Genomic DNA, 24,926 nt, shown 5'->3' with positions numbered 1-24,926 from the left:
TAGCACAGTATCTAGTATACAGTAACCTCTTAAAATGTTTTTGAGTAAGTAGATGAGTAAGATTTTTTTATTTTCATCGTCATATTTGTGTGATTAATTTTGAAAGATAATAGAGCATAAATTTAGGGTTTTTTTCTAATTACATTGTAATCTAAACAAATGGCTTCTTCTTTATACTAATCCAGTTTTCAGGCACTTTGAATCTTGGAGATTTAAGAAATTGAGATGCTTCATCAATAGCAAGGGGCTAGGGTTTAGAAGAAAAACAGGTAAATAAGTTTAGAAGTGAAAAATAATGGGAAAAGAAGGATTAAGGAAAATTATGATAATTTATTTTCTGTCCTCAGAGTTCATGCTATCCATGAACAACTGAAATAGTTGTATTACATCTCATCTTGTACCCTGAGTTAATCATGTTAAAAGAATAGGTTTCTCAAAATTGGTATGTCTCTGTGTTTGACAGTTTCCACAAATAAGATACCAAATAGGCTTTAAATTTGAAATGGCTTTTCATTTCCAATAAAAGTTTGACATGGATTATGATTGACATTAAAATGTACAACATAGGCCAGGCACGGTGGCTCACGCCTGTAATCCCAGCACTTTGGGAGGCCAAGGTGGGTGGATCACCTGAGGTCAGGAGTTCGAGACCAGCCTGGCCAACATGGTGAAACCCCGTATCTACTAAAAATAAAAAATTAGCCAGGTGTGGCGGCATGTGGGCCTGTAGTCCCAGCTACTCAGGAGGCTGAGGCAGGAGAATTGCTTGAACCTGGGAGGTGGAGGTTGCACTGAGCTGAGATCATGCCACTGCACTCCAGCCTGGGCGACAGAGTGAGGCTCCATCTCAAAAAAATAATGTACAACATAAACTATATATACTGTACATGTAGTAGCTTTGGAGATGATCATAAACATTCCAATCTAATTGGAAATATAAAATTGAATATGATGGAAGAACTATTACAGTGTTTTCTTTATTACAGTGTTTTATTATATAAGGAATTATATAAAGAAGACACAGTGATGTTTGTTTTTAGGGGAGAGGAAGGAGTTTATTATGTTGAAAGTACAGAAATGGAGAATTATCAAAGAAACATTGATTAGCATTCAACTAACACTGTTTGAAAGAGACAGTTTTACCTACATTAGGGACCCAAAAATGAGATAAAATGTTCTTAGAGATCGTCTCATTGTCTTCCTTTTGGTTTTATAGTTTTTTAAATCTTATTTTTGTTTCTTTAGATTTTCCCCCATTATGAAGGAGGGTAGTGATCTTTAGAGGTGAAATAACTTGCAGACTTGGTATCTTTGGTAACTGCTGAGATCATTTGCAAGTTTGATTTGATTATAAATTAGAATTATGTTAGGATGAGAGTATGTGAACTGGATGATATGAGTATGACTCTTTAGAAGGGTGTAATTACCCCTGCATGTACATTAATATCGTCGATAGTCTGTTTTACGTCTTCATACCCTGTGAGTATAATGTCACATATAACTGAGAAACTGGAAAGATTGATTGGATTGTTGAAGGACGGTTTTCAATGAATTTTAATTGTTCTACGTTTATTTATAGGGAGTATATAGCAGATATCTTCTGGGAAATAATTCATCTGAGGATAGCTTTTTATTTGCCAATATTGTGCAACCTCTGGCAGAAACTGGACTACAACTCTCCAAACGGTAAGGAAAACAGATTCCTTGGCTAACTCAAATTAGAGCCTTTATTGGGTATGTGAAGGTTATACACTTTAGGGGAGTAGGGATTATTTTTATTGCATACACCAGGATTGCTGCTGCCAATCACAATAGATTTTTGGTAAATCTCTTCTAAGCCTAAAAACAAATTGACCTAAAATATAAAGAAAATCTCCATATTTAGGTTTAAAAGTATTTCTGTGCCACTTGATTGTGTAAATGTTTAAGGATATAGATAAAACTCTCAAGTGTTTCTAATATTTAAGTCACTTACATATATCTAATTTTAAAAATGCATTATATAAGATGATTTATTAATTTAGAAATATTGTTCTTTTCCACTGTTACATTTCATGAAGTTATATTCAGACATTTCATAAGCATCTTTGAAACCCATGTCTTCATCAGCAGAGCACTTTTTCAGGCATCGAACACACTTTGCCAGTTTCATTCCCATTGCTTACCAGATGCATGTGTGATGCTGTCCCAGAAATTCTGCTTAACCCACAAGTACCCATGGCATAATGTTAGGACAATTGCTTTTTTCCAATTTATCTTATAGATGGTTATTTGTTCTCTCTACACCATAACAATGGATTCTGTTGTGCTTCATAATGACCTTTACAGGTCTTCTTTATTTTATTTTAATTTATTTTAAGTTCCGGGATAAATGTGCAGAGCCTGCAGGTTTGTTACATAGGTATGTATGTGCCATGGTGGTTTGTTCAACTCCCACTTACGAGTGAGAGCATGCAGTGTTTGGTTTTCTGTTCTACAGATCTAATATTCAGCAGCTATATTTGTGAGGCATATATTAATACTAAGAATAATGATTATTTGTGTTCAATTCAACTTCTTTGCTTTTTCTTCTGGAGATTCTGACGGGTGACTTCAATAAAGATTCAAAACTAATGAAGCGGGATTTTTTGCTCCTTAGTTCAGCTAAAATCCAGGTTCTCGTCTCACAGGAAAAATTAGGCGCACAGACACATTAAAGGGTGAGGAGGGCCGATTTATTAAGCGAAAAGAAAGCTCTCAGCAAAGAAAGAGGGGATCCTGCCAACAGGCTCCCACCTCACACATTGAATACCAGGCTACCACACTTGAGCTAAAGAGGCCAGGCTCCTCCCCTTGCATAAGGCGCGAATTCCCGGTGGCTCCACCCCATTCCCCCAGTGTGCAGGCAGGCCCCCAGTCCATTGTGGGCATGTCCAGACAAGACCCTGTGCCTCCTGCATCTATCACTAACATTGCTTGAGGTGATGCCAGGCCTATATGTTTTCCCCAAATAGTGCTTTAAGCATTAAAGTTAAATGTTTAAAATGGAAGTGATTCTGCATTCAGTCCATAATATGGAAGACTTTTTTAAAATATAAAATACAGCTACTCCTTCTGGGGGATGTTTTTTGGGTAGCTGAGGAAACTTCACATTATATTAGAAATATGTAATGATCTTTGGACATCTTTGTAACCTTTTTTTCCTTTTTTCTTTTGGCAAAGAACTTTCAGTACTGTACTACCACAGATTGATACTACTGGACAGTTGTTTGTACAGACTCGGAAAGGTCAGGAAGTTCTTATTAAGGTGAAGCATTTCATGAAACAACACATTCTTCCAGCTGAAAAGGTGAGTATTATATAAGCAGAATGTATTTCTGCTAAAGGACTATCAATGAATACTTCTGTTATTTCTGCTTATAGGAGAAGCATGGTGTCATTTTCTTTAGTCAATCCTTACCTAGATTCTTCTTCTCACCTTAGAACTAAGCCACGATAGAACAAAGGGAATGCACAGATAAGTCTGTGACATTAAAATTAAGCCAAAGAGAATTAGTAGTTTTAACATTGGGAGCCTAACTATGTTAGAGTAAAACACTACTTTGGGGGCCTTGTCCTAAGGCAGTAAGTTTCAGCTATTTTTTTTTTTTGTAAATATGGACCCCTTTGAGAATTTAATGAGAAGTGTAGACTATACAAGATGGACACACCTAGAGAATTTTACATATCATTTCAAGCTGTTCACAGATACTACCACCCCTCTTCCTATAAGCTACTATTTTAAGGCATTAAGTTTCAATAAGTTCACTGAGAGTAGAGAGGCAATATGGAACATTCATTCATTCAGTTACCAAATAATTATTGGGTACTTGATGATGCTTAGGCACCTGGAAAACTACAGAATGTAAATAGATAATAAGACATACAGGGCTTATGCTTATGTGAAGCTTAGACTTTAGCAGGAAAGGAAGACACTAAATAAGAGATGATAAATGTTGTGAAGAAAAGATAAAAGCTTTTACAAAAATATGTAAGGGAGTTGGGGCAGGCTCTTTGTATGTGGGTAGAACACTGGTGTAGAAATGCTAATGGCTTTATTCTAGTCTATCCCTGTCACAAGTTTGGTGGCCTTGTGTTAGGTGGTCTTGCGTGGCCTCAGTTTTTTCCTCTACAATGTGAGTAGGTATGACTAAATATATAATACATTCTCATTTTAATCATCTATGATTCTGAGAGGTCTACAGCTAGCCTGGTAAAATCAAATAGGGAACTGAAAGAGACCAAAATCCTTTTAACAGAAATGTTCAGAGCTGATATGTGTTTGTAGGACAGTTTGTGCTGTTGCTTGAATTATATAAATAATTATTATATTTTTAGTAAATATCTGGCTTGAGATTAACTTTGCTCACAGAATAGGGTATAATTTCTTTAAAAAATACTACTTAAAGTGAGGAAATTCTTTCTAAAATAGTCACCTCTCACATGTGTTTAGTGACTGAAGTAGCTTGAATATTTTCTGATCTAGTTAGTGTTTGTTCAATTCTGATTTTTAAAACTGTGAACTCTTGAGTATTAAAAAGGGAATGCAACACTTTTAGGTTAAGATAGCAGTGTGAATTCAACATTGTCCTCCCCTCCCTCAAATAAAATCCAATTTAATAAATAATAAGTTTTTTTATAAAATGGAATAAATTGGTATAAGCTTGAAAACAGAAGAGGGACATATCAGAGGAATTAAGGTTTTGAAAAGAGAATGGAAATTAGATTTGGAAAGCAGAATGGATTAGCCCCTAGAATAATCTAACAACAGAAGCCATATCTCAAAAGAATTTTGAAAGAAGTCTGTAGCACAAGTGGTAACCATTTTCCCACAGTGGAGTCCCCTGTGATTGGCTTATATAGAAAGCAAAAATGAGAAGAGGAAAAGAAATCAAGATGTTTGATTTAAGAATTACCTGCACATGGACGACTGCTTCCGTTGGTCTCTTATAACCTGTTATAGCAATGGTGTTTGCCCCCAGGCAGAAGACTGCAACAGCACTCCAAAAAATGCAAATGGACCAGTGTGCTGGCTCAAGCCTGTAATCCCAGCACTGTGGGAGGGCGAGGTTGGTGGATGGCCTGAGCCCAGGAGTTTGAGACCAGCCTGGGCAACATGGCATAAACCCAATCTCTACTAAAAATACAAAAATTAGCCCAGCGTGCTGCACACCTATAGTCCAAGCTACTCGGGAGGCTGAGGTGGGAGGATTGCTTGAACCTGGGAGGCAGAGGTTGCAGGGAGCCGAGATTGCGTCACTGCACTCCAGCCTGGGCAACAGTGAGACCCTGTCTCAACAACGACAAAACAGCAAATGATCTGTTTCAAAGAAGCCAGGGCTTCAACATGAGATTTAGTGCCCTAGAGGAGGGTCCTCCATGTTTTGGCTTTTTTTTTTTTAATGGAGTCTTGCTCTGTTGCCCAGGCTGGAGTGCAGTGGCACCATCTCGGCCCACTGCAACCTCCGCCTCCTGGGTTCAAGCGATTCTTCTGCCTCAGCCTCCCAAGTAGCTGGGACTACAGGTGCCTGCCACCAAGCCTAGCTAATTTTTGTATTTTTAGTAGGGATGGAGTTTCACCATACTGGCCAGGCTGGTCTCGAACTCCTGACCTCGTGATCCGCGCACCTCAGCCTCCCAAAGTGCTGGGATTACAGGTGTGAGCCACCACGCCCGGCCTTTTTTTTTTTTTTTTTTTTCTTCAAGAGACAGGGTCTTGCTGTGTCTCCAAGCTAGAATGTGTGATGTGATCCTATCTCACTGCAGCCTCAAACTCCAGGGCTCAAGCAAACCACCCAACTCAGCCTCCTGAGTAGCTGGGATTACAGGAATATGCCACCATACCGGGCTAAATTTTACATTTTTTTGTAGAGACCTGGTCTCACTCTGTTGCCCAGAACTACTGACTTCAAGCAATCCTCCCACCTCAGCCTCCCAGAGCGCTGGGATTACAGGTGTGAGCCCCTGCACCTGAACAACTTTTCTTTTTTCGGGGGTGGGGGAGGGTGGTGGGGATTGGGCAGAAATCCCAGGTTGTCTGTCCTCCCTGATTACTGCCTGATTCCTACCTACTTTCTCTAAAATGAAGCCTATCTGATAGCATGCTAGTACTTGCAATCAGCCCATCATTCAGAGGAGAGGCCAGAATTGGCAGAGGAAACCAGGCAGGCTTGTTCTTTCATTGGTAAATGTGAATAAGCATATAAGAGAAACTGCAGCACAGAAGAGGTGTCACAGGTTGGGTTGTGATACTCTGCTGAACTTTGTGTCATGCAGCTATTGAAATATGTACAAAAAATTTGCAATAAAAAGAAGTGCTATAAGATAAATAAAAAAGCAGCCTATAGCTTTAAAGGGAAGATTGCCAATGTTTTGTGTGACCAGAAAAGCCACAATCATTTGTCTTTGAAGATCCTTTAAATCTGAGACATAACCATATCTGATAATGTGAGCTTTTTCTTCTTTTAAAAAAATCGAAAAAAAAAAATCGTACTGTACCAACATCTATAAAAACGTTTTATCCTGTAGAATGATAGTGAACAATACAAATCTCTGTGTAACATGTTAGAGGATGTTATTTGGAGATTATAGTTGGAGAAAAGTAAATAGCTTTTTCAAAATCAAAGAGGGAAAAATCTATATAAGATTCTATCCAACATTATTGTAACTAAGCTTACAAAAACCAAAACAGTCATTTCTAGAAAATAGGTTGTATCATATAACACAATACTTTAACAGCACTTGTCTTTAACCACTGAGACGCTTCATGACTTTTTCTTTATATTTTTAGATATTTTCAAATTTTCTATAGTGAGAAAACATAAGCTTCATTTAAACTATTCTAATGACCTTTTGAAACTCCTTGAATATTATAAAGTGAGAGCATAACCCTTATCTATGAAAATATTAAAAGCCAATTCTTCCAATTGGAAAATATTAAAAGCCAGTTTAAGCCAATTTAAAATGGGTAAGAAATCCTAAAAATAGCATGTAAAACAGGAACTAGCAACATAACACAGTGAGAACACACTTTTAACATAATGGTAACATTAATCATACTTTCCTGCTGAGTCTAATATACTAAGGATGAACTGTTGCATCTTTCTAGTAGACTTCAGTTTAAAATGAAAAACATTTTGCAAAATTATTTGTAGGCTCAGATTTAAGATGCTGAACCAACCAACATACTCAAAATTAGTATCTCTGTCGGTGAGTGAGGACACAGTATGCTACAGGTGATATTTTGGGAAGATTGACCATGCACCAAGCATAGTTTCTGCTTTTGGCTATTAACTAATAAATTACTTTTCTTACTTTAAGAACCAAAGAAGGGTTCTTTATAATGAGGAATTTTATTTAATTTTGAGTCCTACCGTGCCACAAATAAACTTTGCAGATATCTAAATGGATAAAATTTAGAACTCAAAGTATTAAATAATACAAATTTTAAAATTATATAAACACTGGCATAATGTAATTTCTTCAAACTGTGGTCAGAGATGAGAAAAGGTGGTCAGAGATTAGAAAATGAGAAATGTACTGCATAATATATTTCTTATCAAACACAGTAGCATTGAATATTTCCAAGGCAATATGAGGGATGGAAATAATAAACAACCCCAAACAGGAAATCTTCCAATTTAATGGACTTCCTGACAGAAATGAGAAGGGCTGTTCATCCTGGTGCCTTTGAAAGAGCAGACCTTTGCCTTCTTGAGGTTTTCATTAAATACAGCAATACTCTAGACTAGCCATGCTTCAATGAAAGGAACATTTTAGTACATTGTTATATGAGTGTAAATTGATAGAATGATTTGGAAAATAATTTGATAATATGGGTTAAGAGTTTTGACAATGTAAGTAATACCACTAGCCTAAGTGTAGAAACATACAGAGATACTATAATAGCAAAATATTGGAAAATGCTGTTATACTTCAATATTTTTGTCCTATATTCTTTTAGTTGTACAAATTAGAGATTGTTATTGTTTTATGTGGCTTTTTTTTTTTTTTTTTGAGACAGAGTCTCATTCTGTCACCCAGGCTGCAGTGGGGTGGGGCAATCTCGGCTCACTGCAACCTCTGCTTCCTGGGTTCAAGTGATTCTCCCGCCTCAGCCTCCTGAGTAGCTGGGACTATAGCCATGTGCCACCACACTCAGCTAATTTTTGTGTATTTTGGTAAAGACAGGGTTTCATTATGTTGGCCATGCTAGTGTCAAATTTCTGACCTCAAGTAATCTGCCCATCTTGGCCTCCCAAAATGCTGGGATTATAGTTTCAAATTTTAAGTTTACCTACCTATTTATCATTTTATTTATTTACTATTCCTTCTTGCAACTCAGATGTTTCTTCTAGGTCAAGTTCCTTTAGTGTGAATGTGCGAGTAAACCTTTCCCTTTCCTTTGTTTATCTTTTTTGTTGTTGTTGTTTTCCTTTTTTCTTGCTGGGGAGAGGTGGCAATGACTTTACTTATTGTTAATACCTTTATTTTGCCCTAGTTCGTGAAAGATAGTTTTATTGCATATAGAATTTTACAATGACAGTTATTTTCTCTCAGCAATTGAAGCTATTATCCCAGTGATTTCTGGCTTCATTTGTTGCTTTGAGAAGTCAGCTCTCAATCTTAACTGTTGTTTAATTATCAGTAATCTTTCTTTTTTCCCCTCTTCTTTCTCTTTTTCAGATTATAAGACTGATGCACTGCCCTACTGCGCTAAGGAGGCAACCTCCTCTTTCTAAGAGCTTTTCTTTCTCTTTAATGTTCTGTAGTTTTACTATGCTCTGGCTTCATTGGCTTTCCGAATTTGAGGATTGCTGTCTTATCAGTTCCGAAAACTTTTAAGAGTAATTTTTCCAAATATTGTCTCTCTCTTTATTCTTTATGTCTGGGACTCCAATTAGACTTGTGTTAGAACTTCTTTTTGAATTCATTATATTCCTTTACCACTCATATTTGCCTTCTTTTGAGTTTCTGTGCATCATTCTGAGTAATTTCTTCAGGTCTTTCTTCCAATTTATGATTTGTTTTTTCAGCTGTTATCTAATCTATTTTTCAACATCCACAGAGTAACTGTTTTCAAATTTTGGAGTGTGTGAGAATTGCTTAAGCTAGTAAAGGACACAGAAGTGCAGGTTCATTGAAGTAGGACAAAGCTTAGGCCCCCATATTTTTATCAAGTTCCCCAGGAGATTCTGAGAGCCACCAAAATTTGGGAATCACTGCCATAGAGTTTTTAAGTTTCATCTCTATGGTTTTCCTTTCCTTAGATTTTATTCAATTCTTTTTCAAATGTGCCTGGTCACTTTTGATAGTCCTTTGTTATACTTTTAATTTCTTCCTTTATTCTTGAAATCTATTAAACACAAATAGTTTATGTCCTGTGACTGATCATTACTCTATTTATAGTCTTTGGGAAGTGCAATTCCATCTTGGTGAATGATTGTTTTTGCTAACTCTTACTAATGGTGGCTTGTTTCCTTGAGTGATAAATAGTTTTTTATTTTGAACTCATGTTCTGGAATTTTATCTGTGAAAGTTATTTAAGGCTTTGTTTAAAGCTCTTTCCTACAGATAGGATTTGTTTTCGCATCTGCCAGGTGTTAGCAGGCACTGTCACCAGAAACACTGTAAACTTAAATTTTGGCTTAAAGTTTAATGCCCCATAAGTCTGTGAATTCAGTCCCAAACTTGGGTGAAAACAGACTTCAGTTAGAATGTTTATTTTGTCTATTCCAGCCAGAGCTAAGACCTATATAAAGGCCTGTATTCCCATGGTCTACCTCTGAGGGGTGGGTTTTCTGTTTGTTTTTGCTTTTTAAATTTTCTTCCACTTAGGTTTTACCCATCAAGCAGCCTAGCTTTGGTGGAGGGAAGAGCTGATCTTTGATCCTCCCTCTTGCCATGTTTGGGGCATTTGACTATGTCTGACTCCTGCCTATGTGGCCCATTAAAACCTAGGGTGTAACTGGGCTAACATAGATCAGCCTATATGCCCTGGGCAAACTTGGCTGCAATGTGTGCTCACACTTGAAGAGTCAGGCTTTTTTGTTTCTGGCCTCCAAGGAATTTTCTCATTTTCCTTCCAGCACAGCTATGTATTAATAAATGTATTTTAAAACTATTTTTAATATTTTACCCAACATTTTTAGTTGAGCAGTTTCTATGACTATCTAGTTTGTCATATTGCTAGAAATGAAACACTCAAATCTTGGTATAAGATTTTAGTAGCCTACTATCTAATATTGTGGCAGCATGATTTTGTGATCAGCAAACCTTTAGAATGTTTTATGCTTCTGTGTCTGGTTTAATAATAGCTGAAAAAGCATCTTCACCTAAAAATGTTTATTTTAGATATTAGCAGTTTATGACATTGTTTACTTTGTATTAACTTTAGCTAGTGAAATTTTTTTCTTTTATTACTTTAAGGAGGTAACTGAGTTCTATGTTCAAAATGAAAATTCAGCGGACAAGTGGGGAAAACCTTTAGTGATTGATAAACTCAAGGTAAGAAAATCTTTAACGCTAGAAAATTCATATGCAAGTGTTTTTTGAGATCCTAGACCTTAGTTTTGTTGTTGCTATTGTTATATATGTAGAGGAAAATTATATCAATAATAACCTTTAAAAAAAGAAAGTTAATAAATAGAATCTATAACATACAAATTAGGCTTGGTAGTGTTCTATATATGGTAGTAATGAAGACAACCTCTTACAACTGTTCAAAGGAAAAAATATGATTAAAACTATTCATTATTAGCCATCACTGAATTGAGACTGAAGTCAAGGCAGGGCATTTGTTCCACATAGAATTAATCCAAATTTCATGTTTTTCAAATCTTAACATCAATTCATGTAAGAAATTAAAATGCACAAAGTAGTATATTTGGCATATCATACTCAAATGTGGGAGATTTTGTAATAGTTCTGATTCCAGAAGTTCTCAAGTAGCAAACTTAATTTTTCAGCCAAATCCAAGGAAGCTTGGAGGAAAAGACATGTTATTAATGGTTAAACTGTTGATTTATAATGAATTAATAAGAACTTGGTTTTGCTCACTGGAGAATACAGTAAAATAAATAACTCCATAAGTGTTTTTAAATTTCAAAGATCATAAATACCAATATTTAAAAAAGAAATAAACTACTGTGAGTCCTGGTAAATTATGGTCACTCTGGCATGTTCATCACCTTGACAGGAAATGGCCAAAGTCGAAGGTCTCTGGAACTTGTTTTTGCCGGCTGTCAGCGGACTCAGCCACGTGGACTATGCCTTGATTGCTGAAGAAACAGGAAAATGCTTTTTTGCTCCAGATGTCTTTAACTGCCAAGCACCAGGTTACTACATTAATTGAAAACATAATTTTTTCTAATATTTTGATCAGTGTTTAAAATTTCTATATATGATAAGAATGTGTTTTTATACAAAGTTATTGACTTATGAATTTAGCTATAATTTTACTTTTCAGTTACTTTGATTTAAATATAAGAAATGGATTTGAAATTTTCATTGGACTATTCTTTTGTTAAATATCATTACAATTAAGAGTATTGGTGAAAAAAATTAGCCACCAAAGGGATTGGTCATCTAAGGATCATGGATCATGGATCCATGGGAATTGGATATTTCTATTACTAGTTGGAATGGATAGAGGGTTTCAAATCTTTTGGTTAGCCTCACTATTCATTCACCAAATGAATAAACCATTCATTTACCAATTATTTACTGATTACCTACTATGTCCCGAGCAGTGTTCTATGTTCTCACAATGATATATCAGTGAATAAAATACGCAAAGATGCCTTCTTTCAAGGATCTAATTGACATACAAGGATACAAAAATAAATAATAATTATAATAAGTAAACTTCAAACTTACGTAATAAGTTTGAAGATGAAAAGTGCTTTGGAAAAAAAACAGCAGAATAGAGGAGCTCTGAAATTTGAAGTACAGGGAATATGGGTTACATTTTTAAATAGAATGGTCAGGATAGGCCTCACTGAGAAAATGACATTTGGTAGTAACTTATATAAGGTGATTTCTTGAGTTAGTCATGCTGTTATATGGGGAAAGAGTTTTTATAGTAGATGGAACAGAAAAGGCAAGAGTGTGATTAATGTATTCCAGTAATAACCAGAGAGGCCAGTGTGGCCAGGAAAATAATAGTAGGAGAAGAGATTAGAGAGGCAAGGGCCTCATATTTTGAGCTCCATAGGGCAAATAAGAGAGGCTTATACCTTCATTGAAAGGATGAGCCAATGGGAATTTTGTGCAGATTAGTGATAAGTTGTAACTTCAGTTTTGAAAGGATCACCTTGACTGCTATGTTGAGAATTGACCAAAGTAGGGTAAGAGGGAAGCAGAGAGTCAGTGGCAATAATCCTGGTGAGAGATAATGGTGGTTTAGACTGGGGTGGTAGTAGTGTAGTGGATGATAAGTAGCAAGATTCTAAATATATTTTAAAGGCAGAGCCATGAGGATATCCTCATTGGATATGGGGTATTAATGGAAGAGTCAAGGATGCCTCCAAGGATTTTGAGGTGAAAATCAAATTGAAAAGATGAAGGAAGGAGGCCAATTTTTTAAAAAGTAAAACGAAAGGAGTAAACCTGGAACATAGTCTATAGGAGGTATCTTCAAAACTGGATTTGCAGAAGAACCACCTAAGGAACCTTTGAAAAATCTAGATTCCCAGCCTCCATCCCTAGAGATTCTGATTCAGTATATCTAGGGTAGACCCTGGGAATATTTTTTTTCAAATTACTCTGATTATCCTAATGCTACCAGTCAAGGACTAGCACTTGATTTGTAGTAGGATGATTATGGGACAATATCCAATGGCAGGCCCATCCCTGCACAAGATAGGCCTCAGTATTGCCTTTTGTGTTTATGCATGACCCTGGTGCTAAAGCTCTACCAAAAACAAGTTAATGCAGGCTACCAGAAAGAGGTATATAAGACAGTACTGGACTCCTGAGACAAAACGCAGTCTGGATTTTCCACACTGGACTTTGTCTCATTGCTTTGGCATCATTAAAATAGTTTGTAGATTTCTGATAACGGTTGAACTTGTCCCTGAAATGATTATCTCTTTTCCAAACACTGATTTATCAAATTACTGCTGTACTACATTGTAATCCAATAATAAGCTACTGTAAAATTAAAGTCTATTCACAGAGCTTCTAAAGATTTCATCTCAACTGTGTAAGGCTATTACATCATTCTACAAAGGTAGCATGATTTTGTGGAAAGGGAACTGAATGGGTAGTCTTTTTGTTTAAAACATTTTTGATTGCTACTCATAGTAAGAAATATATTTTATATTGTGACCCAATTTGTAGAATATATAGGTGTATGTATATGTTCAGAATGAATGGATGGATGGATGGATGGATGGATGGATGGATATTATTGAAACAAAGTTTCACAAAACAAGAGTTTCTCTTACTACATGCAAGTGCATTTGGATATTTTCCACTGAGTCTAATCTAATGCATTCTATTTTGTTCTATTTCATTTTTTAGAGAATGCTAGCTATATTCCATTAAGTTGATTTCATGATGCACTAATGGATCATAATATGAAAAATAATCCTACCAAAGACTTCTCTTGCGGATTCAGCTCTGCCACTATTTTATCATTTGACCTGTGAACTCACTTTTCACTAGATGGTCATGGATTTTTCTCTAGCATTAAAATTTCATGAGTCCATCAGCTGTACTGCCTAAATGAGATAACTAAATTGCTGAAATTTTAAAATTGGACAGAGATTTGCTCTGACTAAGAAATGATGAGCAACTCTTCTAAGCAAACAAGTTGTGTAAAACTATAAATAGAGAACTAGGCGTTTTCTCTTTGTGGTGAAGATACCACGAAGGCCTCAAGCATTGCATTTTGGATCATTTCCAAAGCAGATGAAGAAGGCAGTATAATTGATGTTGAGTAAATACTTCGAGAGGTTTCTTAAGTATAAAAGATGAATTTCTACTCAAGCCACCCAGATCATTTCCCAAATAGTTATAAAACATATGGGAAACATATGTAGTCTTCCAGTTTGCCCTTTTTCCCCCCTTCAATAAGTCGTACAATATTGTATATTGGAATGTTGAAAACAGCAACTTTAATTCTAAAGCTATTACTGGAAAATTTGGGGGCCTTTGGGCTGGTATTTGTTTCATATACTTTAAGTTCTGGGATACGTGTGCAGAACGTGAAGGTTTGTTACGTAGGTATACACGTGCCATGGTGGTTTGCTGTCATCTACATTAGGTATTTCTCTTAATGCTATCTCTCCCCTAGCCCCTCACCTTGTGACAGGCGCTGATATGTGATGTTCCCCTCCCTGTGTCCATGTGTTTTCATTGTTCAACTCCTACTTATGAGTGAGAACATGCAGTGTTTGGTTTTCTGCTCCTGTATTAGTTTGCTGAGAATGATGGTTTCCAGCTTCATCCATGTCCCTGCAAAGAACAGGAACTCATCCCTTTTTTATGGCTGCATAGTATTCCATGGTGTGTATGTGTCACATTTTCTTTATCCAGTCTGTCATTGATGGGCATTTGGATTGGGTCCAAGTCTTTGCTATTGTGAATAGTGCTGCAATAAACATACATGTGCATGTGTCTTTATAGTAGAATGATTTATAATCCTTTGGGTATATATCCAGTAATGGGATTGGTGGGTCAAATGGTATTTCTGGTTCTAGATCCTTGAGGAATCACCATACTGTCTTCCACAATGGTTGAACTAATTTACACTCCCACCAACAGTGTAAAAGCTTTCATATTTCTCCACATCCTCTCCAGCATCTATTGTTTCCTGACTTTTTGATGATCACCATTCTAACTGGCGTGAGATGGTATCTCATTGTGGTTTTGATTTGTGTTTCTGTAATGACCAGTGATGATGAGCTTTTTTTCATATGTTTGTTGGGCACAGAAATGTCTTTCGAGAAGTGTCTGTTCATATACTTTGCCCACTTTTTGATGGGGTTCTTTGTTTTTTCTTCTAAATTTGTCTAAGTTCTTTGTAGATTCTGGATATTAGCCCTTTGTCAGATGGATGAAGTGCAAAATTTTTCTCCCATTCTGTAGGTGGCCTGTTCACTCTGGTGATAGTTTCTTTTGCTGTGCAGAAGCTCTTTAGTTTAATTAGATCCTATTTGTCTATTTTGGCTTTTGTTGCCATTGCTTTTGGTGTTTTAGTCATGAAGTCTTTGCCCATGCCTATGTCCTGAATGGTATTGCCTAGGTTTTCTTCTAGGGTTTTTGTCATTTTAGGTCTTACGTTTAAGTCTTTAATCCATCTTGAGTTAATTTTTGCATAAGGTGTAAAGAAGGCATCCAGTTTCAGCTTTCTGCATATGACTAGCCAGTTTTCCCAACACCATTTATTAAATAGGAAATCCTTCCCACATTGCTTGTTTGTGTCAGGTTTGTCCAAGATCAGATGGTTGTAGATGTGTGGCATTATTTCTGAGGCCTCTGTTCTGTTCCATTGGTCTATATATCTATTTCGGTACCAGTACCATGCTGTTTTTGTTACTGTAGCCTTGTAGTATAGTTTGAAGTCAGGTAGCATGATGCCTCCAGCTTTGTTCTTTTTGCTTAGGATTGTCTTGACTATATGGGCTCTTTTCTGGTTCCATATGAAATTTAAAGTACTTTTTTTCTAATTCTGTGAAGAAAGTCAATGGTAGCTTGATGGGGATGGCATCGAATCTATAAATTACTTTCGGCAGTATGGCCATTTTCATGATATTGATTCTTCCTATCCATGAGCATGGAATGTTTTTCCGTTTGGTTGTGTCTTCTCTTATTTCCTTGAGCAGTGGTTTGTAGTTCTCCTTGAAGAGGTCCTTCACATCCCTTATAAGTTGGATTCTTAGGTATTTTATTCTGTTTGTAGCAATTGTGAATGGGAGTTCACTCAAGATTTGGCTCTCTGTTTGTCTATTATTGGTGTATAGGAATGCTTGTGATTTTTGCACATTGATTTTGTATCCTGAGACTTTGCTGAAGTTGCTTATCAGCTTAAGGAGATTTTGGGCTGAGATGATGGGGTTTTCTTTTTTCTTTCTTTTTTGAGATGGAGTCTCACTCATCTCGCCCAAGATGGAGAGCAGTGGTGCAATCTTGGCTCACTGCAACCTCCACCTCCCAGGCCCAAGCAATTCTCCTGCCTCAGCCTACTGAGTAGCTGGGATCACAGGAGCCTGCCACCATGCCTGACTAATTTTTGTACTTTTAGTAGAGATGTGGTTTCACCATGCTGACCAGGCTGGTCTCAAGCTCCTGACCTCAGGTGATCCATCCACCTTGGCATCCCAAAGTGCTGGGATTACAGGCGTGAGCCACTGCACCTGGCCAATGATGGGGTTTTCTAAATATACTATCATGTCATCTGCAAACAGTGACAATTTGACTTCCTCTCTTCCTATCTGAATACCCTTCATTTCTTTCTGTTGCCTGATTGCCCTGGCCAGAACTTCCAATACTGTGTTGAATAGGAGTAGTGAGAGAGGGCATCCTTGTCTTGTGCTGGTTTCCTTTTTTGTTTGTTTGTTTTGTTTTAGAATATTATTTTTATTTAGTTATTTTTATTATTATTATACTTAAAAGTTTTAGGGTACATGTCTACAACGTGCAGGTCTATTACATATGTATACATGTGCCATGTTGGTGTGCTGCACCCATTAACTCGTCATTTAGCATTAGGTATCTCTCCTAATGCTATCCCTCCCCCCTTCCCCCACCCCACAACAGTCCCCAGAGTGTGATGTTCCCCTTCCTGTGTCCATGTGTTCTCATTGTTCAATTCCCACCTATGAGTGAGAACATGCAGTGTTTGGTTTTTTGTCCTTGCGATAGTTTGCTGAGAATGTTGGTTTCCAACTTTATCCATGTCCCTACAAAGGACATGAACTCATCATTTTTTATGGCTGCGTACTATTCCATGGTGTATATGCGCCACATTTTCTTAATCCAGTCTATCATTGTTGGACATTTGGGTTGGTTCCAAGTCTTTGCTATTGTGAATAGTGCCACAATAAACATACGTGTGCATGTGCCTTTATAGCAGCATGATTTATAATCCTTTGGGTATATACCCAGTAATGGGATGGCTGGGTCAAATGGAATTTCTAGTTCTAGATCCCTAAGGAATCGCCACACTGACTTCCACAATGGTTGAACTAGTTTACAGTCCCACCAGCAGTGTAAAAGTGTTCCTATTTCTCCACATCCTCTCCAGCACCTGTTGTTTCCTGACTTTTTAATGATTGCCATTCTAACTGCTGTGAGATGGTATCTCATTGTGGTTTTGATTTGCATTTCTCTGATAGCCAGTGATGATGAGTGCTTTTTCATGTGTTTTTTGGCTGCATAAATGTCTTCTTTTGAGAAGTGTCCGTTCATATCGTTCACCCACTTGTTGATGGGGTTGTTTGTTTTTTTCTTGTAAATTTGTTTGAGTTCATTGTAGATTCTGGATATTAGCCCTTTGTCAGAGGAGTAGGTTGCAATAATTTTCTCCCATTCTGTAGGTTGCCTGTTCACTCTGATGGTAGTTTCTTTTGCTGTGCAGAAGCTCTTTAGTTTAATTAGATCCCATTTGTCAATTTTGGCTTTTGTTGCCATTGCTTTTGGTGTTTTAGACATGAAGTCCTTGCCCATACCTATGTCCTGAATGGTATTGCCTAGGTTTTCTTCTAGGGTTTTTATGGTTTTAGGTCTAACATGTAAGTCTTTAATCCATCTTGAATTAATTTTTGTATAAGGTGTAAAGAAGGGATCCAGTTTCAGCTTTCTACATATGGCTAGCCAGTTTTCCCAGCACTATTTATTAAATAGGGAATCCTTTCCCCATTTCTTGTTTTTGTCAGGTTTATCAAAGATCAGATAGTTGTAGATATGCGGCATTATTTCTGAGGGCTCTGTTCTGTTCCATTGGTCTGTATCTCTGTTTTAGTACCAGTACCATGCTGTTTTGGTTACTGTAGCCTTGTAGTATAGTTTGAAGTCAGGTAGCATGATGCCTCCAGCTTTGTTCTTTTGGCTTAGGATTGACTTGGCGATGCGGGCTCTTTTTTAGTTCCATTTGAACTTTAAAGTAGTTTTTTCCAATTCTGTGAAGAAAGTCATTGGTAGCTTGATGGGGATGGCATTGAATCTATAAATTACCTTGGGCTGTATGGCCATTTTCACTATATTGATTCTTCCTACCCAAGAGCATGGAATGTTCTTCCATTTCTTTGTATCCTCTTTTATTTCCTTGAGCAGTGGTTTGTAGTTCTCCTTGAAGAGGTCCTTCACATCCCTTGTAAGGTGGATTCCTAGGTATTTTATTCTCTTTGAAGCAATTGTGAATGGGAGTTCACTCATTATTTGGCTCTCTGTTTGTCTGTTATTGGTGTATATGAATGCTTGTGATTTTTGCACATTGATTTTGTATCCTGAGACTTTGCTGAAGTTGCTTATCAGCTTAAGGAGATTTTGGGCTGAGACGATGGGGTTTTCTAGATATATACTCATGTCATCTGCAAACAGGGACAATTTGACTTCCTCTTTTCCTAATTGAATGCCCTTTATTTCCTTCTCCTGCTTGATTGCCCTGGCCAGAACTTCCAATGCTGTGTTGAATAGGAGTGTTGAGAGAGGGCATCCCTATCTTGTGCCAGTTTTCAAGGGGGATGCTTCCAGTTTTTGTCCATTCAGTTTGATGTTGGCTGTGGGTTTGTCATAGATAGCTCTTATTATGTTGAGATACGTCCCATCGATACCTAATTTATTGAGAGTTTTTAGCATGAAGGGTTGTTGAATTTTGTCAAAGGCTTTTTCTGCATCTATTGAGATAATCATGTGGTTTTTGTCTTTGGCTCTGTTTATATGCTGGATTACATTTATTGATTTGCGTATATTGAACCAGCCTTGCATCCCAGGGATGAAGCCCACTTGATCATGGTGGATAAGCTTTTTGATGTGCTGCTGGATTCGGTTTGCCAGTATTTTATTGAGGATTTTTGCATCAATGTTCATCAAGGATATTGGTCTAAAATTCTCTTTTTTTGTTGTGTCTCTGCCAGGCTTTGGTATCAGGATGATGCTGGCCTCATAAAATGAGTTAGGGAGGATTCCCTCTTTTTGTATTGATTGGAATAGTTTCAGAAGGAATGGTACCAGCTCCTTCTTCTACCTCTGGTAGAATTCAGCTGTGAATCCATCTAGTCCTGGACTTTTTTTGGTTGGTAGGTTATTAATTATTGCCTCAATTTCAGATCCTGTTATTGGTCTATTCAGAGATTCAACTTCTTCCTGGTTTAGTCTTGGGAGGGTGTATGTGTCTAGGAATTTATCCATTTCTTCTAGATTTTCTAGTTTATTTGCATAGAGGTGTTCATAGTATTCTCTGATAGTAGTTTGTATTTCTGTGGGATCGGTGGTGATATCCCCTTTGTCATTTTTTATTGTGTCTATTTGATTCTTCTCTCTTTTCTTCTTTATTAGTCTTGCTAGCGGTCTATCAATTTTGTTGATCTTTTCAAAAAACCAGCTCCTGGATTCGTTGATTTTTTGAAGGGTTTTTTGTGTCTGTATTTCCTTCAGTTCTGCTCTGATCTTAGTTATTTCTTGCCTTCTGCTAGCTTTTGAATGTGTTTGCTCTTCTCTAGTTCTTCTAATTGTGATGTTAGGGTGTCAATTTTAGATCTTTCCTGCTTTCTCTTGTGGGCATTTAGTGCTATAAATTTCCCTCTACATACTGCTTTGAATGTGTCCCAGTTTCAAAGGGAGTGCTTCCAGCTTTGGTCCATTCAGTATGATATTGGCTGTGGGTTTGTCATAAATAGCTCTTATTATTTTGAGATATGTTCTATCAATACCGAGTTTATTGAGAGTTTTTGCATGAAGGGGTGTTGAATTTTATCAGAGGCCTTTTCTGCATCTATTGAGATAATCATGTGGTTTTTGTCATTGGTTTTGTTTATGTGATGGATTACATCGATTGGTTTGCATATGTTGAACCAGCCTTGCATCCCAGGGATGAAGCCAACTTGATTGTGGTGGATAAGCTTTTTGATGTGTTGCTGGATTTGGTTTGCCAGTATTTTATTGAGGATTTTCACTTCGATGTTCATCAGGTATATTGGCCTGAAATTTTCTTTTTTTGTTGTGTCTCTGCCAGGTTTTGGTATCAGGATGATGCTGGCCTCATAAAACGAGTTAGGAAGGAGTCCCTCTTTCTATTTGGAATAGTTTCAGAAGGAAGGGTACCAGCTCCTCTTTGTACCTCTGGTAGAATTCGACTGTGAAACCATCTGGTCCTGGGCTTTTTTGGGTTGGTGGGCTATTAATTACTGCCTCAGTTTCAGACCTTGTTATTGGTCTATTCAGGGATTTGACTTCTTTTTGGTTTAATCTTGGGAGGGTATATGTGTCCAGGAGTTTATCCATTTCTTCTAGATTTTCTAGTTTATTTGCATAGGGTGTTTATAGTATTCTCTGATGGTAGTTTGTATTTCTGTGGGATCAGTGTTGATATCCCCTTTATCATTTTTTATTGTGTCTATTTGATTCTTCTCTTTTCTTTATTAGTCTGGCTAGTGGTGTATTTAGTTAATCTTTTCAAAAAACCAGCTCCTGGATTCATTTATTTTTTGAAGGGTTTTTCTTGTCTCTATCTCCTTCAGTTCTGCTCTGATCTTGGTTATTTCTTGTCTTCTGCTAGCTTTTGAATTTGTTTGGCTTGCTTCTCTAGTTCTTTTAATTGTGATGTTAGCGTGTCAATTTTACATCTTTCCCGCTTTCTCCTGTGGGCATTTAGTGCTAAAAATTTCCCTCTAAATACTGCTTTAGTTGTGTCCCAGAGATTCTGGTACATTGTGTCTTTGTTCTTATTGGTTTCAAATAACTTATTTATTTCTGCCTTAATTTCATTATTTACCCAGTAGTCATTCAGGAGCAGGTTGTTCAGTTATCATATAGATGTGCGGTTTTGAGTGAGTTTCTTAATCCTGAGTTCTAATTTGATTGCACTGTGGTCTGAGAGTCTTTTTGTTATGATTTCAATTCTTTTGCATTTTCTGAGGAGTGTTTTACATCCAATTATGTGGTCAATTTTAGAATAAGTGCAATGTGGTGCTGAGAAGGATGTATATTCTGTCAGTTTGGGGTGGAGAGTCTGTAGATGACTACTAGGTCCGCTTGGTCCAGAGCTGAGTTCAAGTCCTGAATATCCTTGTTAATTTTCTGTCTCGTCGACCTGTCTGATATTGACAGTGGGGTGTTAAAGTCTCCCACTATTATTGTGTGGAGTCTAAATCTCTTTGTAGTCTCTAAGAATTTGCTTTATGAATCTAGGTGTTCCTGTTTTGGGTGCATATATATTTAGGATAGTTAGCTCTTCTTCTTGCATTGATTCCTTTACCATTATGTAATGTCCTTCTTTGTCTTTTTTTTATCTTTGTTGGCTTAAAGTCTGTTTTATTAGAAACTAGGATTGCAACCCCTGCTTTTTTGTTTGTTTGTTTTTGTTTTGCTTTCCATTTTCTTGGTAAATCTTCCTCCATCCCTTTATTTTAAGCCTATGTGTGTCTGTGCACGTGAGATGGGTCTCCTGAATACAGCACACCAATGGGTCTTGACTCTTTATCCAATTTGCCAGTGTGTGTCTTTAAATTGGGGCATTTAACCCATTTACATTTAAGGTTAATATTGTTATATGTGAATTTGATCCTGTCATTATGATGCTAGCTGGTTATTTTGCCTGTTAGTTGATGCAGTTTCTTTATAGTGTCGATGGTCTTTATAATTTGGTATGTTTTTGCAGTGGCTAGTACCAGTTTTTGCTTTGCATGTTTAGTGCTTCCTTCAGGAGCTATTGTAAGACAGGCCTGGTGGTGACAAAATGTCTCCCAGCATTTGCTTGTCTGTAAAGGATTTTATTTTTCCTTGGCTTATGAAGCTTAGTTTGGCTGGATATGAAATTCTGGGTTGAAAATTTCTTTTCTTTAAGAATGTTGAATATTGGCCCCCACTGTCTTCTGGTTTGTAGGGTTTCTGCAGAGAGATCTACTGTTAGTCTGATGGGCTTCCTTTTGTGGGTAACCTGACCTCTCTGGCTGCCCCTCACATTTTTTCTTTCATTTCAACCTTGGTGAATCTGACGATTATGTGTCTTGGGGTTGCTCTTCTTGAGGAGTATCTTTGTGGTGTTCTCCTTATTTCCTGAATTTGAATGTTGGCCTCTCTTTCTAGGTTGGGGAAGTTCTCCTGGATAATATCCTGAAGAGTGTTTTCCAACTTGGTTCCATTCTCCCCGTCACTTTCAGGTACACCAGTCAAACCTAGGTTTGGTCTTTTCACATCATCCCATATTTTTTGGAGGCTTTGTTCATTCCTTTTCATTCTTTTTTCTCTAATCTTGTCTTCATGCTTTATTTCATTAAGTTGATCTTCAGTCTCTGATATCCTTTCTTTCACTTGATTGATTCAGCTATTGATACTTGTGTATACTTCACGAAGTTCTCGTGCTGTGTTTTGCAGCTCTATCACATCATTTATGGTCTTCTCTAAACTGGTTATTCTAGTTAGCAATTCCTCTAACCTTTTGTCAAGGTTCTTAGGTTCCTTGCATTGGGTTAGAACATGCTTTTTTAGCTCAGAGGAGTTTGTTATTACTCACCTTCTGAAGCCTACTTCTGTCAATTCGTCAAACTCATTCTCCATCCAGTTTTGTTCCCTTGATGGCGAGGGGTTGTGATCCTTTGGAGGAGAAGAGGCATTCTGGTTTTTGGAATTTTCAGCCTTTTTGCACTGGTTTTTCCTCATCTTTGTGGATTTTTCTACCTTTGGTCTTTGATGTTGGTGACCTTCAGATGGAGTTTTTGTGTAGGTATCCTTTCTGTTGTTCATGCTATTCCTGTTTGTTAGTTTTCCTTCTGAGTCCGGCCCCTCTGCTGCAGGTCTGCTGGAGTTTGCTGGAGGTCCACTCCCAACCCTGTTTGCCCGGATATCACAAGTGGAGGCTGCAGAACAGCAAAGATTGCTGCCTGTTCCTTCCTCTGGAAGTTTCATCCCTGAGGTGCACCCACCACACACCATCCAGAGCTGTCCTGTTTGAGGTGTATGTCGACCCCTGTTGGGAGGTGTCTCCCTGTCAGAAGGCACGGGGGTCAGGGACCCACTTGAGGAGGCAGTCTGTCCCTTAGCAGAGCTCAAGCACTGTGCTGGGAGATCCGCTGCTCTCTTCAGTGCCGGCAGGCAGGAATGTTGAAGTCTGCTGAAGCCGCACCCACAGCCACCCCTTCCCGCAGGTCCTCTGTCCCAGGGAGATGGGAGTTTCGTCTATAAGCCCCTGACTGGGGCTACTGCCTTTCTTTTAGAGATGCCCTGCCCAGAGAGGAGGAATCTAGAGAGCTGGTCTGATATTTTTTAATGGGAAATCATTTTTCTTGTTGGTGTAGTTTATCCAAGTTTTTTTTCCAACCTGTAAATGATAACTTTGTGAGCTTTTCGGAAGAAACTGATAATTTTTGGAAATTTTGAATTCAATATTTACCTTATTTGTACTATAACAAGTAACAGTGAATTTAAAACAGGCAAAGAAAACAAACAATGAGCTTCATGAATTATAACTCAGGACTTATTTTCTCCCTCAGTCAAAAAGAATGTTAAGCTGTGTTAATCTACAAGGAATTTTGTTAATGTTGATGTAATGTTGGCTCTGTTAGGAGTGCCTGAACAGAGTGCAGACATCTTGAGAGATTTAACTTACACAACTCAATTTTCATAAGCATTTCAGTAACTAACCTTAAAGTCATTGTAAATGTTGATATGAAAATTGTTTTCTCAAAATCTTCTGAATAATCAACACTCAAGGGAAAGGTTTTAGACAGTATTTTAAGAAATTTGACAGGAATGGAAAATCAGAGGAAGCCATCTAGAAAATTTTACTCCATGGCAGTCATGAAGAATTCTTTGTTAGCCAAGGGCAATACTGCAGTGCATCATATACTATAAACAATACCCTCCGAGGGTCAGAGAGGGTCTTTGAAGTTATCTACTGCCATTTTCTTTCCAGGGCAGGGATTCTGTCTTTAGCATCCTTGAGAATTATCAAGTATTTTCTAGGTAGTATGGGGTACATAAAAGTAAGAGCAATGTTAGAGGTAAATAGAAATAATTGTTATGTAAGTTCAGAGGAAAGAGGTATCACTGACTGGGTAATCAGAGATTCTTTGCAGAGGAGGTGGCTCATAAGCAGGAATTTACTTGTGAAGGACAGGGAGAATTTCACTTGAGAAAAAGCCTGGCCCAAGCATATATGTGGAAATTAGAAAGCATAGGGTGTGTTTGAGGAATAGCAGATAGAATTAAGGGCTGGAGTCTCAGTAGGACATGCAATGTTAATTGTTCTCCGGGAGCATTGCAATCACTTCTAGCAGGGCATATTTGCAATACAGCAGGCAAGGTTTAGGCCAGTAAATTTTTTCCTTCAGTTCTAATTGAGTTAGACGTCATTAGTGCCATTCTTTATTGGGATGAACTGAAGAAGAGTCTGTGATTCAGAACAAGTTGAATAAATATGCACCAAATGCCCTGTACTTGTAAATATTTATGACATGCTGTCAGTATAAATTATATTTACTATATATTTCGAAATATTTTTGTTAGCAAACATTTGCTTTAAAAAGATGCATTTCTATACTCTCTACATAAAGTTGTGGATTTCATACTGATAAATTTTCAAATGCAAAACAAATACTCCTTCTTTATGTATAGACACAGGGAATATGGAGGTTCTGCACCTGTATGGAAGTGAGGAACAGAAGAAACAGTGGCTTGAGCCTCTTCTTCAAGGGAACATTACCTCTTGCTTCTGTATGACAGGTAAATGCCAATCACCATTCTCT

At 37.4% G+C, this 24,926-nt stretch overlaps 1 protein-coding gene across 2 annotated transcripts in view; it reads left to right on the top strand.

The window, feature by feature from the left end:
• The window catches only part of ACAD11 (acyl-CoA dehydrogenase family member 11), a 102,346-nt gene that overhangs the window by 30,461 nt on the left and 46,959 nt on the right, over positions 1-24,926 (top strand). For both annotated transcript variants that reach the window (XM_008976104.4, XM_008976106.5), the window contains exons 8-12: positions 1,580-1,686; positions 3,202-3,328; positions 10,447-10,524; positions 11,216-11,354; positions 24,796-24,903. In XM_008976104.4, the coding sequence (XP_008974352.3) occupies positions 1,580-1,686; positions 3,202-3,328; positions 10,447-10,524; positions 11,216-11,354; positions 24,796-24,903 (559 nt within the window). The remainder of the gene's footprint in view (positions 1-1,579; positions 1,687-3,201; positions 3,329-10,446; positions 10,525-11,215; positions 11,355-24,795; positions 24,904-24,926) is intronic.

This window comes from Pan paniscus, chromosome 2, assembly GCF_029289425.2.
Source record: "Pan paniscus chromosome 2, NHGRI_mPanPan1-v2.0_pri, whole genome shotgun sequence".
Classification (NCBI taxonomy): Eukaryota; Metazoa; Chordata; class Mammalia; order Primates; family Hominidae; genus Pan; species Pan paniscus.
The sequence above is the reverse complement of the archived record's forward strand: the minus strand, read 5'-3'. Positions and strand labels throughout refer to the sequence as shown.